Source organism: Lissotriton vulgaris, chromosome 5 (assembly GCF_964263255.1).
Source record: "Lissotriton vulgaris chromosome 5, aLisVul1.2, whole genome shotgun sequence".
Lineage (NCBI taxonomy): Eukaryota > Metazoa > Chordata > Amphibia > Caudata > Salamandridae > Lissotriton > Lissotriton vulgaris.
Window position 1 is genome coordinate 113,985,349 of NC_141693.1, and position 16,333 is coordinate 114,001,681.

The window sequence follows — 16,333 nt, forward strand, 5'->3', positions numbered from 1 at the left end:
AGCCAACGGATTACCCTTATAAGGGCTTGAAACGCATCCGACAATTAACCAATGACCGGCTAAACAATTAAGTATCTCGAGCATAAATACGAGAGGGTGAGCTCCTCTAGCCATTACCAGCGGAGCAGCGCAGGTGTTAGCACGGAGGTAATTCCATCCCGAGCCTGTAAGTATTTGGTACACAAAACACCATCTCCTACCCAAACAGTGAGTACTAAATACTGAAAGCTGATTTCTATCCATTCAGGTTGCGAATTTAGCAACAACACCCCCAACGTTCTTTTGATGCTCATGAAGCAAGAAAACTTTATACAATAGGTATGACCAAGTGCCTCCTTAGCTTAATATGTGTTTTCTATGTTGTGTGTTCTGTGTGTCTTCTTTCTTTCACAGGATCATTGCATCTTTGGTGCTCCAGGTGACTGCACCTGTTTGAGCTATCCCAATCGGGGCAACCAAATTCATTCTTTTTTGGTTTTTGTCTTTCTAGGTCATGCAACTGCATGTTCCTTCACCGCTGTAGGCACATTATAGCCTTAGTTTTCTTTTAAATCACTGTAAATAGTCTTTCACTTTATGGTTAATTATACACCAATTAGAAAAACTGAGTAAGGTGGGGAAGTTGTGCCCCCGTCCTGAAGAAGGAGCACCAGCTCCGAAACATGTCTACGCACACCAGAGGTACTGTCCATAGTCACGACAGCTAACTACCTCAACCTGCACTTCTTTTACTAGTACCAGCCCGAGGTTGTGAATAAAGTTTTTTCTCTGACACCTACGAGCCAGGTACTTTTTAATCTTCACTATATCCCACCACTCACATCTTTATTATACCCAACCACTTCCATCACACGCACCACACATAGGGGCCGATTATGATCACTGAGGAGGAGGGGACGTCCGCATGGGCTGCGGAATCCCCTCCTGTGCGATTAGGATGTGACCGCCACCCTGGCGGTCACATCCTCTATTTTTAACATTGCGGCGGGTACGGCTTCAAGCTGCACCCGCGGCAATGTTAAAAATGCAGTCATTGCATTTGCATGCAGAAAGAGGAAGGCACCGCGCAGTGCCTGCCGCTTTCTGCATACAAATGCAGGGGGGTACCATAGGTACCCCCCATGTGCACCCCTCACCCCCCTTCACCTAGGGGTCCCGCAACGGGCCCCCGCAGTGAAGATCCGTATGCTTTTCCACGGCGGAAAACCCGCCGCGGAAAAGCATATTTGACAGCCCATCCTAATATGGCGGACGGTGTCTGAGAGACACTGTCACCATATTAGAGCTTTTCCGCCGCGGTTGTAAGCCAAATGCGGCGGAAAAGCTGAGGACGGAAACCAGGACCCACCAGCCATCCTAATGTGGTGGTGGGTCTTTGGTCAGTGCGCTGCGGTTTTTCCGCATCCTCTGGGCCGGCGGTGGCTTCCGCCGGCCCCGAGGATGCGGAAAAACCGCAATCCTAATCTGCCCCTAAGTCTCTACTACCAGTGCTCCCGCGTAGTCGTAGATCGCAGCACGCCGCATCCCGTTAGAGGGGTGCGAAGGCCCCAATGATGAAGCATGACACCAAGGGGCCTGTTGGTGTGTGAGGGGTATTTTACAAAAAACTGAATGTCCCCACATTTGTGGTCGACACTCCCCTTGTCCACTGTGAGTAGGATTCTTTTTGTTTATGTAACAGTGCCCGTGGAGTAGGAATCCTGACTCTTTACTCTACCTCCCTTCTGTTGTTATTGTGTGACACGCTCACATTCATCATCAACTTCTGTATCGAAACCTCAACTTTCCGGGAGAGCTGGAAACATGTAGGAGTGAACGTCCTCCTTAAAAAACCATCTCCCAATCCAAACGTACTCAGCAACTATCGACCCATTTTGCTGCTACCCTTTCCAGCCAAAGTCTTGGAGGAGGCAATCAACAAGCAACTCTCCAGCCTCCTTGAACTCCACCAACTTCTGGACAGCACACAGTCAGGCTTCCGCAGCAACCACAGCTGCAAAACAGCCCTCATCATGGCCACAGACGACATCGGGGCCATCCTCGACCAAGGAGAAGCTGCAGCACTCATTCTACTCAACCTCTCTGCAGCCTTCGACACTGTTTCTCATTACACACTTGTTACAAGATTACATCACACATGAATGCAAGGACCAGCAGTGAAGTGGATAACCTAATTTCTCAAAGGCAGAATCCAGAGAGAAAGACTTCCACAGTACACCTCGGAACCCAAGAAACTCATCTGCAGAGCCCTGCAAGGACAGGATCCTCACTGAGCCCAACCCTCTACAACATATTCATGACACCACTCGTAAATATCATCAGGTCACATGGGATCAACATTGTTTACTACACCGACGACACATATCTTATCCCTTACAAATGACATCAGCACCACGAGGAATAATTTCACAAATTGCATGACTAGCGTGGGGAACTGAATGAAAGAGAACTGCCTTAGGCTCAACACCGACAAGAAAGAAATGCTGATCTTCAGAAAACAGAACAGAGCTCACCTTGGATTCCTCCTTGTGGCTGACAGAGCTAAATTCCACAACTATTTCAATGGACCACGCCAGAAAACTTGGACTCATCCTGGACAACAAAATAACCAAGTAACTGCACATCAAAACTGTTACCTCCTCCTGCTTCCACATCGTACGAATGATGCGCAAGATCTTCAAGTGGCTCCTCCAGAACTCCAAAGGCATCATCAAACAAGCTCTCATTATGAGCAGACTGGGCTACAGCAATACACTACATGCTGGATTCTCTACCCACCTCCTCCACAGACTCCAGACCATCAAGAATCCTGCTACCATACTAATCCTCGACCGCCCATGCCACATTAACTTCACTAACATCATGCCTCACCTCAGGAAGCGCCACCGGCTCTGTATCCAGAAACGCTACCACTTCAAACATCTCATTCACACATTCAAGGTACGGCACACACTGAACCCACCTACGTCAACCACCCCTTATAATTCGATCAACCCCCAGACAACTACACTCAGCTTCACACTCATTTGCATGCACCCTCCGCAGAACTGGTGGTCATTCATTTTCCCACATTGTTGCCAAGACTTGGAATGCAAATGCTACTTACCAGTATGCATCTGTTCTTGGCATGTAGGGCTGCTGACATTCATATCTGTGCATAGATCGCCGCCTAGTGTTGGGTCCGGATGATTGCACATTGTTGTCCTGGAAGAGTCCTCGAAGTATCACGAGATAGGTGGCTCCTCCCCTGGACTACAGTGCGCATGGGCATCGCCTCCATCCCCAGATTGTTTTTAGCCATTGGCAGAGATGGAGTGAAGTATGTGAGTGATGCCCATGCTACGAGCATATGTATATATATATATATGAATACTGCAGCTGCTACAGGCGCCGGGGAGGAGGGTGGGCGATATGAATGTCAGCAGCCCTACATGCCAAGAACAGATGCATACTGGTAAGTAGCATTTGCAGTTCGAGGCATGTGGGCTGCTGAATTCATATCTGTGCATAGAATACATAGCAGTCCTCCCATTATTGGTGGCCGCCCGTGCCAGCTGCAGCAGTCTGAAAAAGTGTTTTGAGAACAGCCTGACCAACAGCTGCCTGCTGTTTGGAGTGCACGTCTACGCAGTAGTGTTTAGTAAAAGTATGTGTGGTAGACCATGTGGCTGCTCTACAAATATCTTCTAAGGGAATGTTACCTAGGAAAGCCATAGAGGCCCCCAACTTTCTGGTGGAGTGGGCTCTCGGTGGAATCGTGAGAGTGCGTTTAGCCTTAGCGTAACAGATCTGAATGCATTTCACGATCCACCTAGCGATACCAGCTTTGGAGATAGCGTTTCCCTTGTGGTGTGAGGCAAATGCAACGAAAAGTTGCTTGGTCTTACGAAAATCCTTTGTCCTGTCAATGTAGTACATTAAGGCCCTCTTAACGTCAAGGGTGTGGAGCATCCGCTCAGCCAGCGACTCTGGGTTTTGAAAAAACACTGGCAACTCAATTGTCTGGTTCATGTGGAATTGAGATACAACCTTGGGTAAGAATTTAGGGTTAGTGCGGAGCACCACCCTGTTAGCGTGTACTTGGAAGAAAGGTTCTTGGATGGTGAGCGCCTGCAACTCACTAACCCTCCGTAGCGATGTAATTGCTACTAAGAAAGCCACCTTCCAAGTCTGAAACTGAAGCTCACAAGAGTGCAGTGGCTCAAAGGGAGGACCCATCAGCCTTGTAAGAACCACATTGAGGTTCCATTCCGGAGCTGGTGGTGTCCGTGGTGGAATGACCCTTTTGAGTCCTTCCAGAAAAGCCTTGATAGCAGGGACTTTAAAAAGTGACAGGTGTTGCCTATTCTGGAGGTATGCTGCCATTGCAGACAAGTGAATGCGGATGGAAGAATACGCCAAATTGCATTGGTACAGGTGGAACAGGTAACAAATGATGTTCTGAATGGAAGCATCTAGCGGGTCAATATCGTGGTTTACACAGTAAATGACAAACCGCTTCCATTTAGCCGCATAACAAGCTCTAGTAGTGGGCTTCCTTGCCTCCCGAATGATGTCCATGCAATCGGGGGGAAGATTGAGGTAGCCAAACTCTAGGACTTCAGGAGCCATATCGCCAGGTTGAGCTGTTGCGGATCTGGGTGCTGAATGTCGCCATGGCTCTGCGTCAGAAGGCTGGGAGTGAGATGAAGTCTTTGATGCGGTACCACGGAGAGTTCCAGAAACGTGGTGTACCATGGTTGGCGAGCCCACGATGGAGCAACCAGGATGAGAGTCATCGAGTGCTGCCTGAGTTTGCGTGCCACCAGCGGTATCAGAGGTGCTGGGGGAAAAGCGTACGCAAATCTACCTGACCAGTTCATCCACATCGCATTGCCCTGCGATTGCGGGTGTGGGAACCTGGCGGCGAAGCTTTGGCATTTTGCGTTCTCTTTTGTGGCGAACAGGTCTATCTCTGGATGACCCCACTTTTGGAAGTACGGTTGGAGTACTGATGGATGTATCTCCCACTCGTGCATTTGGTGACTGTGCCTGCTGAGCAGGTCCGCCATCTGGTTGTCCTTGCCCGGGAGATGCTCCGCCATGAGGAAGATGTTCCTCTGAATGGCCCACTTCCACATGCTCTGAGCCAGATGAGACAGCTGCGGAGAGTGTGTGCCCCCCTGTTTCTGAATGTAGTACATGGCCGTCATGTTGTCAGTCCGGATCAACACGACCTTCTTGCACAGATGTACTTTGAATGCCTTCAAGGCCATGAAGATTGCCATCAGTTCCAAAACGTTGATGTGCATCTTCCTTTGCTGTAGTGTCCATAGTCCCTGCACTGTGTAGTGGAGAACATGCGCTCCCCATCCCTGGAGAGAAGCGTCCGCTGTCAGGATAATCTGTGGCACAGGCTCCTGGAACGGTCGGCCCTTGCAAAGGTTTTGTGGATTCCACCAATGCAGAGAGTTGTACGCCCGACCGCTCACCAACACTAGGTCTGTCAGTTGCCCATGAGCCTGATTCCACTGACGTGCTAGGCACTCCTGAAGCGGACGCATATGTAGTCTCGCGTACGGGACGATGGAGATGCAGGAGGCCATCATGCCTATCAACTGCATGAACACCTTCGCTGGAAGCGAGTGTTGAGGTCTGAACCGTTGGATCAGCGTTTGGATACTGGCGATTCTCACTGAATTCAGCTGCGCAGTGGCTGCCAGAGTGTCTATTGTCGCGCCCAGATACTGCCGTATATGGGCGGGCTGGAGATGGGATTTTGGATAGTTCAGCGAGAATCCCAGATCGTGCAGGAGATGAATGGTGCGGGACACGTGGTCGGCGCACTGCTGTTCTGACTTTGCCTGAATGAGCCAGTCGTCCAGATAGGGATAGACGTGGACGTTCTGGCGTCGTAGATGCGCCGCCACAGTCGCCAGGCACTTTGTAAAGACTCTTGGCGCTGTGGTGACCCCGAAAGGCAGAACCCTGAACTGGTAGTGCTGGTCTTGAATCGTGAATCTGAGGTACTTCCTGTGGGAAGGATGCAGGGGGATATGAAAGTATGCATCCTTCAGATCCAGCGTAGCCAGGATGTCCCCCTGTTGAAGCAGGGGGAGGACCTGCTGCAACGTGAGCATATGGAAGTGCTCCGATAGAATGTACCAGTTGAGGGGCCTGAGGTCCAGGATGGGCCTGAGGGATCCGTCCTTTTTGGGGATTAGAAAGTACAGAGAGTAAACTCCTGTTCCCCTTTCTTGCCGTGGGACGAGCTCTATTGCCCCTTTTTGCAGCATGACTTGAACTTCCTGCTGCAACAAGTGCAAGTGCTCGCCGGACATAGGACGGTTTCTTGGAGGTCTGTTTGGTGGAGTGGAAGTAAGTTCCAGACAGTAACCGTACTGGATAAGAGACTTGACCCACCTGTCCGTGGTGATGGATTTCCACGCGGGCAGGAACTGCTGGAGTCTCCCCCCGACCGGTGTTGTGTGGTCGGGGGGCAGTGACAAGGCGTCACTGTTTGTTGGCGGTGGAGGACCTGGAGCTGTTGTTTCCACGTCCCCTGCCTTTGACGTTGTTGCCCCTGTAACCACCTCTACCTTTGTTGGTATATGAGGTTTGGGTGTTGCTCTTGTAGTACTGTGTGGATTGTGATGCCTGACCCCTTGAGGTGCCTCTGTTATTGGAGCGGCGAAAGGAACCACCCCGAAACTGCTGAGACTGGAGGGCCCCCATAGACTTAGCAGTGTCCGTATCTTTCTTCATTTTTTCAAGTGTCGCATCCACCTCGGGGCCAAACAGGTGGTCAGGATTAACTGTTTGGTTCAAGATGGTTGTCTGTATATCTGGTTTGAAGCCTGATATTCTAAGCCATGCATGTCTTCTCAGCAACACGCTAGTGTTGATCGCCCTGGAGGCGGTATCAGCCACGTCCAGCGCACATTTGATGGAAGCGTTGGTGATCAGCTTCCCCTCCTGAATCAACATTTCACCTGCCTCCTTGTACTGATCAGGCAAGTGCTGCAGAAGTGTTTCTAGGGTGTCGTAATGCGCCCTATCGTAGCGTGCAAGTAGGGCCTGCGTGTTCGAAATGCGCCAAATATTAGCTGCCTGCGCAGCGATTCGTTTCCCTGAGGCTTCAAATATTTTTGACTCTTTGTCTGGGGGAGGAGCGTCACCCGTGGTCTGTGAGTTCGCCCGCTTACGTGCGTTGGATACAACCAAAGAATCCAGTGGCAAGTGTCCCTTGATGTACGTTGGATCCGAGGGCGCTGCCTTGTATTTTTTATCAATACGAGGATTGATGACTCGCGCCCGAGTGGGCTCCCTGAAAACCTCTGGTGCGTGCTTCAGCACTCCCTTGAGCATAGGCAATGTCTTGACTGACTTTTCAGCCACTGAGAAAGTGTCCAACAGAAAATCGACATCCACAGGATCTGAATGTAGGTCGACATCATGATTTGCTGCAGCTCGCTCAATCAGAGCGTTGAAGGCTGCAGAGTCCTCTGTTGGAGAAGTCTTTGCTGCAAAAAGCTGCGGTTCATGACCCGACTGAGGGTCCTCAGGGTCGCCTCCGGCAGACCAAGGTTCATGTACCTCCTCTGGATCCGAGTATGCTGGATAATTGTACTCGTCCTCTTCATCTCGGTCACCTTCCCCAGCGTTTGAATGCGTAGGTGAAAGTTCCAAATTATGTGGAGATGCAGGCTCCATAGGGGCAGAAGTACCCGCAGAGTCCTTTTTGTTTTTGAGTGGAATACGATAATGCTCCAACACCGGCTCCGTGGTGATCTTCCCCTTGAGGAGAGAGAGCTTCCCGGTGTTGGCGTCGATGATAACCTCTCGACGCTCCTCATCTGCGAGTGTCTGGAGCCGAGGCTTCGGCACCACCAAGGACGCCTTGGGCGTTGACACCACCTTCAAAGGCACCCCGGCCACATGCCTCGGAGCGAAAGCCTTCGGCGTCGTCTTCGGCGGCAGCGTGTAGCGGATAGGCGTGTGCGCCTTTGCCGGCTTTGGTGTAGGCTTCGGCACCACATCCTTCGGTTCGGGAGCCACAGCGTCCTTCCGAATCCGCTGCAGGGACTCGACTACCTTTTTTGCTAAGGCCGGGGAGGGCTGGACCGGCTCGAGCGATTTCCCCGAGTCCGGAGTCGGGTCGGCGAAAGGCACGGTCTTCGGAGCCGACACATCACCATCCTTGGCCTTGACGGCCGGAGTCGGCGCAGCCAGAGCTTCGGCGTCGTCCTGACGCTTCTTCGGAGCCTTTTTCGGGTCATCGACTTCGACCACCTTCGGTGCCGACGCAGCCGCGTCGGTCGTCTTCGCCTTCGGCTTCGACACCGGGGTCTTCGGGTCGGCCATCTTGGCGTGGCTCTTGCTGTCGGCCATTTTGAATTTCTTAGACTTCGAGGCCTCTGGAGCCTTCTGTTCCACCAGCGGGAGTGGCACATCAGAAATGTCCGTGGCCGGGCCCGGAGGCGAGGCCGTGGGACGATTAACGAGGTCTTGGGTAAGGCCCGAAGGCGATCCCTCGACCTGGGCCGTATAATGGGGGTTGACCCCTGAGTCAGTTTGAGGATGCTCCTCCTCTGAGCTATCCTCCACGGTGGCAATGGCCCCATCGTCGTCCCCTACCTCACCGATGACTTCATCAAACTCCTCGTCTCCCGCGTCGTAGTTTTCCTCCTCCGACGCCGGGCTAGAGTCCGAAACTTGAAAGATATTGTCGTCTCCAACGTCTTCTTCGAAGATGTTGTCTGGCAGGGGCGCTGATAACTGGGCCTGGAGTCTAGCGGCCCGACGAAGCTTGAGAGTTTTCTTACACCGGAACTTTGAGCAGGCCATACACCTGGCCTCATCATGGTCCGGCGACAGACATTTGTTGCACACTGGGTGCACGTCGAGGTGTGAATACTTTGAGGTGCACACCGGGCACCTCTTAAACGGAGTTCGTTCCATGTCTGGAGCGTTGTGTAGGCCCGTCCGCGCCAAGAGCACGCGGAAGGGCAGCAAGAGTTTGGAGCTGAAGAACAGTCAAACCCGAACGAAAAACGATACCGACGCCAAGCCTAAAGACCTTTTGGTCTCAAGTTAGGAAAGTTAAACAACTATCGATTCCGACAGAGGGAACCGAAACACATCCGAACCCAATGGCGGAAAAAAACAATCTGGGGATGGAGGCGATGCCCATGCGCACTGTAGTCCAGGGGAGGAGCCACCTATCTCGTGATACTTCGAAGACTCTTCCAGGACAACAATGTGCAATCATCCGGACCCAACACTAGGCGGCGATCTATGCACAGATATGAATTCAGCAGCCCACATGCCTCGAACCAACCTCCTCCCACACATCAGGGCCTCCAGCTCGCTTCTTGAATTCAGCAAGAAGCTGAAGACCTGGCTCTCCAATTAACCTTGTGTCACAGACTGTCCCAACCTGTATACAGGCACGACTCTTCTCACCAGGCTAGTGTGTGGATACCGCCTTGGGCGACAAGGGTGTTCTACAAATCCACAAAACATAACATTTATCAAAGTGCTCTCTGACAATGCAACATCAGCCCATCAAAAGAGTACTGCTGCAGTAAATAAGTTAAAAAACAAGGACGTTCACAGACATCGAAAGAAACACAGGAAGGTTAATCTTTTCAAGTAAACGAATGAAAATACAAATAGTTAGGAAGTAAGGACTATGTCACACCCACTCAGAATAGGGAAAAGTTTTTACATTTGCTAGGTAACATTTTGCTTTAGGTCTAGGAAGGCCTCACCCCAAGTTCGTTGGCAATTGATTGCCAGTCCATGCAGTAGTGTTCGGCTGCTATCGTTTGCAAGGTTTCCACCTCCTCCTCGCTCCACTCATTTTTGTTGATGGATGGATGCTCACTGTTCTGCCAGAACTTCCGAAGCTCACTCGCAGTGCGGGTTCCTTCAAACTGATAAACATAACCAGGTGAACCGTTTTTACCTCACTGAAACATACACCAGTTCAAACTGAATAACAAGAACAGGAATATGTACAGTGAGCCTTTTCCAGAATATAAAGCACAATGGTTTACCAAGCTTTTTAGTAATTTCACTACAATCAGAAGGAACAAATATATATATTAGCAAACATAATGCTGAGGAGCCATGTGTTAATCTTTTTATGGCTCTGGCATTCATTTTCCATGCTTCATTTCACCGATCTTCACAAAAAGTGGGAAAAGTCGAAAGGCAATAACCCCACAAAGAATATTTTTGGGAAACTAACTACTTTCATTTATATTTTTACCACTGCCAATCTTTTTAAGAACTCCTCAAATTTTGAAAATTCACCTTTTCCATCAAACTTTAATACAGCCCTTCTTAGCCCTGAGTATATAACTTTGCTTCCAGTGCTACCTTATACCTTCACTGTGCATGTTATAAATCAAACAAAACATGATATATGATATAATTCGATTTATCCTAAGATACTTAGGACCCTATTATGATGTCGGTCGGAGGCTTTCTGACCGACATCCCTGATTTGACTTCCGCCCGCCTAATTACAATGTAGGTGGTCGGATGTCAAACTGGCCGGTCATTCAGGCTGGCTTCCGACGGGCTCAAGGAGCCTATCGGCCTGTCAGACCACAATGTAATCCCTTTAGGACGGCGTTTCTACCATCGGGATTACGATGTCGGTTGTACACAGCCTTTCCAAGCAGGCCTTTCCAAAATGGAAAGGCTGTTGGAAAGTGACTTTGGGGGCCCCTAGCAGGGCCCCCTTGCCTCAGTGGCCTATGGTTGTCAGCCTGGGGGGCACCTATGGAGCTCCCCTGTAAATCCCTCAACCATGTGGCAGGCACCATAAGGGACCTGCCACATGGTGCAGGGATTTACACAAATTCCACAGGGAAATGGGAGTGTGCGACTGCACTATGCGTGGTCGCATCCAAATCATGCGGTCGGGACCGCCGACCCGAGGTAGGTCAGTCCCGGTTCTGCTGAGATGTCGGTCCAAGGCAACTCCGACCGACATAGTAATCAAGTCCTTAATATCCTGGGCCTTGCACATCCAACATTACTGCAATTAAAACCACTGTGTATTCTTCAACAAAATCAACAGACTAGCAGCATATTGAACTCTTGACAAGTTAGTCATGGATTGGCCTTGTTTCCAGTTAATTAAGTAAAGACGGTTTCATGATATGGGAACCACTCTTCATTCATTTGCAAAGAGGTAAAGCAAACCAAAAGATAATAAGATGGTTCTTGATTGCTACTTTGAAATATTTGGCAAGTTTCCATTTATCGTCTATGTATTTGAAACAGACCATCCAATTTTGCAAAAAAGCAATGAAAATTATACAATTTCTTTTGGATGTGTGTGAGTATATATCCATCGATAATCACAAGTGTAGGGGGGAATTTACAAAAAATACAGTTTTAAAAAACCTTTTTATCAAGAGGGAATTCGTCAATGGAACTAAAGCTAACATACATGTTTTTAAATGATTTAGAACTTTTCTTTAAAATTTTAAAATATGTTAGAGGATAGTTTTATATATAGAAATGTTAAATAACGTGAAAAAGATTAGTCTTAGATTATTTATATTATTATGATCAGCTAAATATAATCATGTGAGGCATGATTATTCTTAGTATACATAAGACACCTCATGGACCCCATTTTAGTTCTTCGTTGTCTGACAGTGGTGGATACCAAGCTGCTGACGCTTTCGTCTTCAAAAAGGGAATCTTAGGAATCAAATTCCCTGATTCTAATACCAAAGCAGATGATAAAATAAGATACACTGCACTATACAGTCTGCAGGTCCCCATTAAAAATTTAACATAAAGTATTAATGTATTGTATATACTCAAGTGTACATTTTTATTGTAAAGAATCTTTTATGACTTGTTTGTTTGGTTGCTTAAAATTAGACACATGGATTTAAAAGAAATGCTATGTGCAAATTGCATTTCAAAACAAACTGTATGTCCTACAAGTCTGCTCAGGTTGGAGTCTACAAGATTAAATACACATATTTCATTATATTATGTGGGGATGGTATTAGGTTATGCTTTATTGTCAATTTTCCAGAAAGCTGAATCCAAGATCTAAACCGTCATGTAAGTTATTTTTAGGGTCAACCACCCCGCTCCTTCCATTTGCAAGTATGCGCAAAAAGCATTAAAATAACTTACGTGGACATTTGAAATCTTCTCCCAATCATGTTCATCGGTTCTTTGTCCAACCAATCGCTCCTCGGACAGCTGGCTACATTTTAGGAAGGAACAGAACAATATGAAAGCAGGCTTCTGTTTTTAGAAACATAATGTATATCCTGAGCTAACAAAGATAAAGAGGTATAAATAAACAGTTGACAAATCGTGTGTGTCTTCTCTTCTTCTTTTTTATTTTTGTATTTTGCAGTAATTCTTCTTAAAAACCTCTAGCCGTTGCCAACACGTGTTTCGTTTTTGGTGGTAATATACCACAGACTTCTTCAGGGCTAAGCCAAGTTTTAGATCTTATTCTTGTAACCCAGGTAATAGCGTGCTTAACTGTACGGTCTCAATAGCTCAAAATTGTGTGTCTCCCAACTCCATAACACTGCAATTCAAAATCAAAATCCAAACTCCAAGTGTGAGGAGTAATTATATGTTCTTCCGACAGACGAGTATCGTCTCGTGCAGAAAGGAAAACTGGCGTCTAGTAAGTCTCAATAGCTCAAAATTGTGTGTCTCCCAGCTCCATAACACTGCAATTCAAAATCAAAATCCAAACTCCAAGTGTGAGGAGTAATTATATGTTCTTCCGACAGACGGATTATCGTCTCGAGCAGAAAGGAAAACTGGCGTTGGGGGTGCCCAGGAGTGGACATCTCACAGGGAAAAACCAGGAAGGGTTCCTAAGTGGTATACGGACAGCGCCAGGACACTTCCGTTGGAGGTAGCTGTGCGCTCTACAAATGCAGGCATTTACATTTACATCAAGGCTCATGAAGATTGACAAGATAGGATTTCTGCAAATTGAGGCGTAAAGCCCCTTTCTGCTCTGCTTGATGAATGCATACAGCAAGGAATGCACATAAAGTACTGAGCTGCAACCCGGCCCATTATTAGATCTGCCACCCTTACGATTTAAAAGATTTCCTACAATGCATCTATTTGATATGTACCACATAACAAATGCCAATAGATTTATAGATGCTCCTTCGAGACACTTAGGACTTGATTCCAACAGGGCTGCTAACAGGAGTCACTGACTCGATCGGGATTAGGTACACAGGAACACAGCAGATCTGCTATCTTTCACACCTGGATGAACACAGCAAAAAGTTGCCTCGCCACCTATATTTAAATCCACACTTAAGGAAAGTTGAACACGCTAGCTGTCGCTATCAACTGGGTATTTTTATTTATACCAAAACGTTTTTTAAAGATTAAACAAAGTTTGTCAAAAACAAGGAATCGCAGACATACAAAGACATTTTTCTACATTGAAAATTTCAACCGAAATTGTTATGCTTCTCTCTACACAAATATATTACAAACTAAACAGCATGATCCAACACAGAATGAAAAACAATCTGAAACAAACAGAAAAATTGAACATATACAACATTAAGTAATAAACAAATTTCTTGTAAATGAGAGAAATGAATAAAGCACAAAAAGGTTTGAAAAAAGAATGGGAAATTAGGAAAGGAGCAAAGTAAAATCGTGGGTAATCCTTTCTAATTGCCCAATTAGAAAGGATTACCCCGATTTATTCCTTCATACCAGCACTTGCTGGTTGTAAAAAGACTCACAAATTTACTTTGCTCCTTTCCTAATTTCCCCTTCTTTTTTCAAACCTTTTTGTGCGTGTTCAACTTTCCTTAAGTGTGGATTTAAATATAGGTGGCGAGGCAACTTTTTGCTGTGTTCATTCAAATTAAGGCCCAGCCCCCCCACCTGTCCCTTTGGGTCTAGCTCCCCTGGTGTTTATATTTCACACCTGGAGCTCCCACTCTTAAAATCAGCAGCAATTTCAGCATAAAATTCGATGTGGAATTGAAGGAAATTAGCAATTTCCAGGGGAACTGTTTGTGGTTTTCCGGATTCCCCAGTACTTTCTCCTTTCTAAGGGTACTCTTATTTTTTGATGAGCAATTTTATTGAGTTTTAGTTTCAGGAAAAATACAGCACTAGTCAATTCTTCTAAAACATGGTACTTTGATTTTCAGTTGTGGTTAGTTATATATAATACAAACTGTGGTCTGTGCCAATCTGAGATATTGTGCACAATAATAAAATCCCACTACACAATCTAACCCAACCATTTTATCCGCACCCTACCATGCTTGGCTGGACACCCTCGGCGTCGTACAGTGGCTTCTCTTGTACCGCGCACCAATCTGCGCCTTTGCGGCATTTGACTACACTAGGCGGGGTAGGGTTTTTCCATGCGGCGACGATGTCCAGTTTGGCCACCATGATGGCAGTACCCAAGAAGACCTTGTCTGCCCGGGACCGTCTAAACAGTCCATAACTCCCAGGAGCAAGTGCTGGTGACTACGTGGCACCTCCCAGCACAGGACGTCGGTTAGCTCGGATATCAGTGTCTTCCAGTACGGATGAGAAGAGGACATACCCAAACCATGTGAAAGAAGTCTATCGGTTCTGACCCACAGTGCGTACAGGACGGGGTGGTAAATAAACCCATCTTGGGGTGAGATATGCGCAGTGGAGATAGTACTGTTGGACCATACGGAGCCTAGCTGAGAAGGTGATGATTTTAGGAACCATCAGGGCATCTCGCCAGTCTTCGTCCTCCAACGGGCCCAACCATGCCTCCCAATGAAGTCTAAGAGAGTCAAGTGTGATTGAGCTGTTGTTAGTCAGTGACCTGTAGATCCTCGAAACACCACCCTTCCCCAAATTGCCAATGAGGATTTGGGCCTCCAAGGGACTGAATTCTGGAAAAGTGCCTGCGGGGACGTGTGAGGTGAGTGTGTAAGGGCACTTTTACGGTCTCACTCATAGTCCCATGGATTTCCCCTACCCCATGAGTTTTCAATACCTTGGGTATTGATACCTGCTGGTGTATAGGGTACAGAGGCAATGAGGCCCTTAGTCAATAAGGACTTGACATTAGCACACAAAAAAACAGTGAGAATGTCAAGCAACTGTAGCAAAAATACTGTAAAAGACATCAATTGTTGGCAAGTAGATGGGTGTAAAAGGACTGGCAAACTCTTTGTTACCCCTTTAACACACTGAAATCAGACTTCAATATAACAGAGGCTGATAGCATGCCATACATGCACCTTCCACACTGGGTAACAAATCCCTCTGTCCGTTTGAGTACCCACCGCCCTCCGGCACCATTCCAAAAATGGCTTGAGCTGAAAGACAAGGACAGACGCCGGATCTCCAAACTGTATTTCTACCTGGGACAACGCCAACCTCAACTTAAGAGCGCCAACCAATTATGCTGGGAAGAGGAATTAGGGAGGACCCTCACATTTAAAGAAAGGGAGGACATATTCTATAGAGCACACAACACTGCACTTAAAGGTTTGTTACCTACTGGAACTGGGCACCAACCTGATTACAAAAATGGTGCCCATATCATGGTGGGGACTTCTGGAGAGGAAGTGGGGGTTCTGGTATCCTGGTACGCATACAGTGGGAGTGCCCCAAACGAACGAACTTTTGGGAAAGAGTCCTTAAGGACATAGACACTGTCTTCGACACGCAACTCACCCGCGTCCCCGCCTACGTGCTCCTCGGGCTGATCTAATCCTATCATATACCCTCTGAAGTTCCTCAGGGCCAAACATATCGCTCTAGCACTAGGCGCAGCCCACCAGACGATCCTTGCCCAATGGGCTTTTGGCAAGATGCCAGGCTACACGTTGTGGCTTCATCGTCTATGGTACATCCTGGGTATGGAACCGCTAGCCCTCATAGTAGAACACAAACTAGATACTTACCAGGAGATGTGGGATCCTTTCATACAACTACAGACACTGGAATTCAATTAACTGATGTGCCCAAGACAACTAATGCTGTTACATTTGATCTCCCTTTCTGATGGTGCTGTAGGGGCCCAGCTCGTTAGTGAGCAATCAGCTGGCGGGGGATACCGGAAGGGTCACATACCTACATTCGTAGAAGACAGAGCCAATATAACTGGTGCACTGCCTGTATAATTGGGGGGGGGGGGGGGGGTGTTCTATTGGGGGTGGGAGATAATATTTGTTTATCTTATTAGTCAGCCTTCAGGTTGTAGGCGACATTGTAGCACGTTACCTTTTTGCAGACTAAACCAATAAAACAGAAATTATTCTAAAATACATCAATTGGGAGACAGAGCCCTGCAAAAACAGAA

General features: G+C 47.6%; 1 protein-coding gene across 1 annotated transcript in view; it reads right to left on the reverse strand.

The window, feature by feature from the left end:
• Positions 1 to 16,333, reverse strand: part of SNAPC4 (small nuclear RNA activating complex polypeptide 4) — a 306,571-nt gene that overhangs the window by 203,287 nt on the left and 86,951 nt on the right. The window contains exons 9-10 of the mRNA XM_086921023.1: positions 12,157 to 12,229; positions 9,753 to 9,917 (exon numbers count right to left, since the gene is read on the reverse strand). Coding sequence (XP_086777149.1) covers positions 9,753 to 9,917; positions 12,157 to 12,229 — 238 coding nt within the window. The remainder of the gene's footprint in view (positions 1 to 9,752; positions 9,918 to 12,156; positions 12,230 to 16,333) is intronic.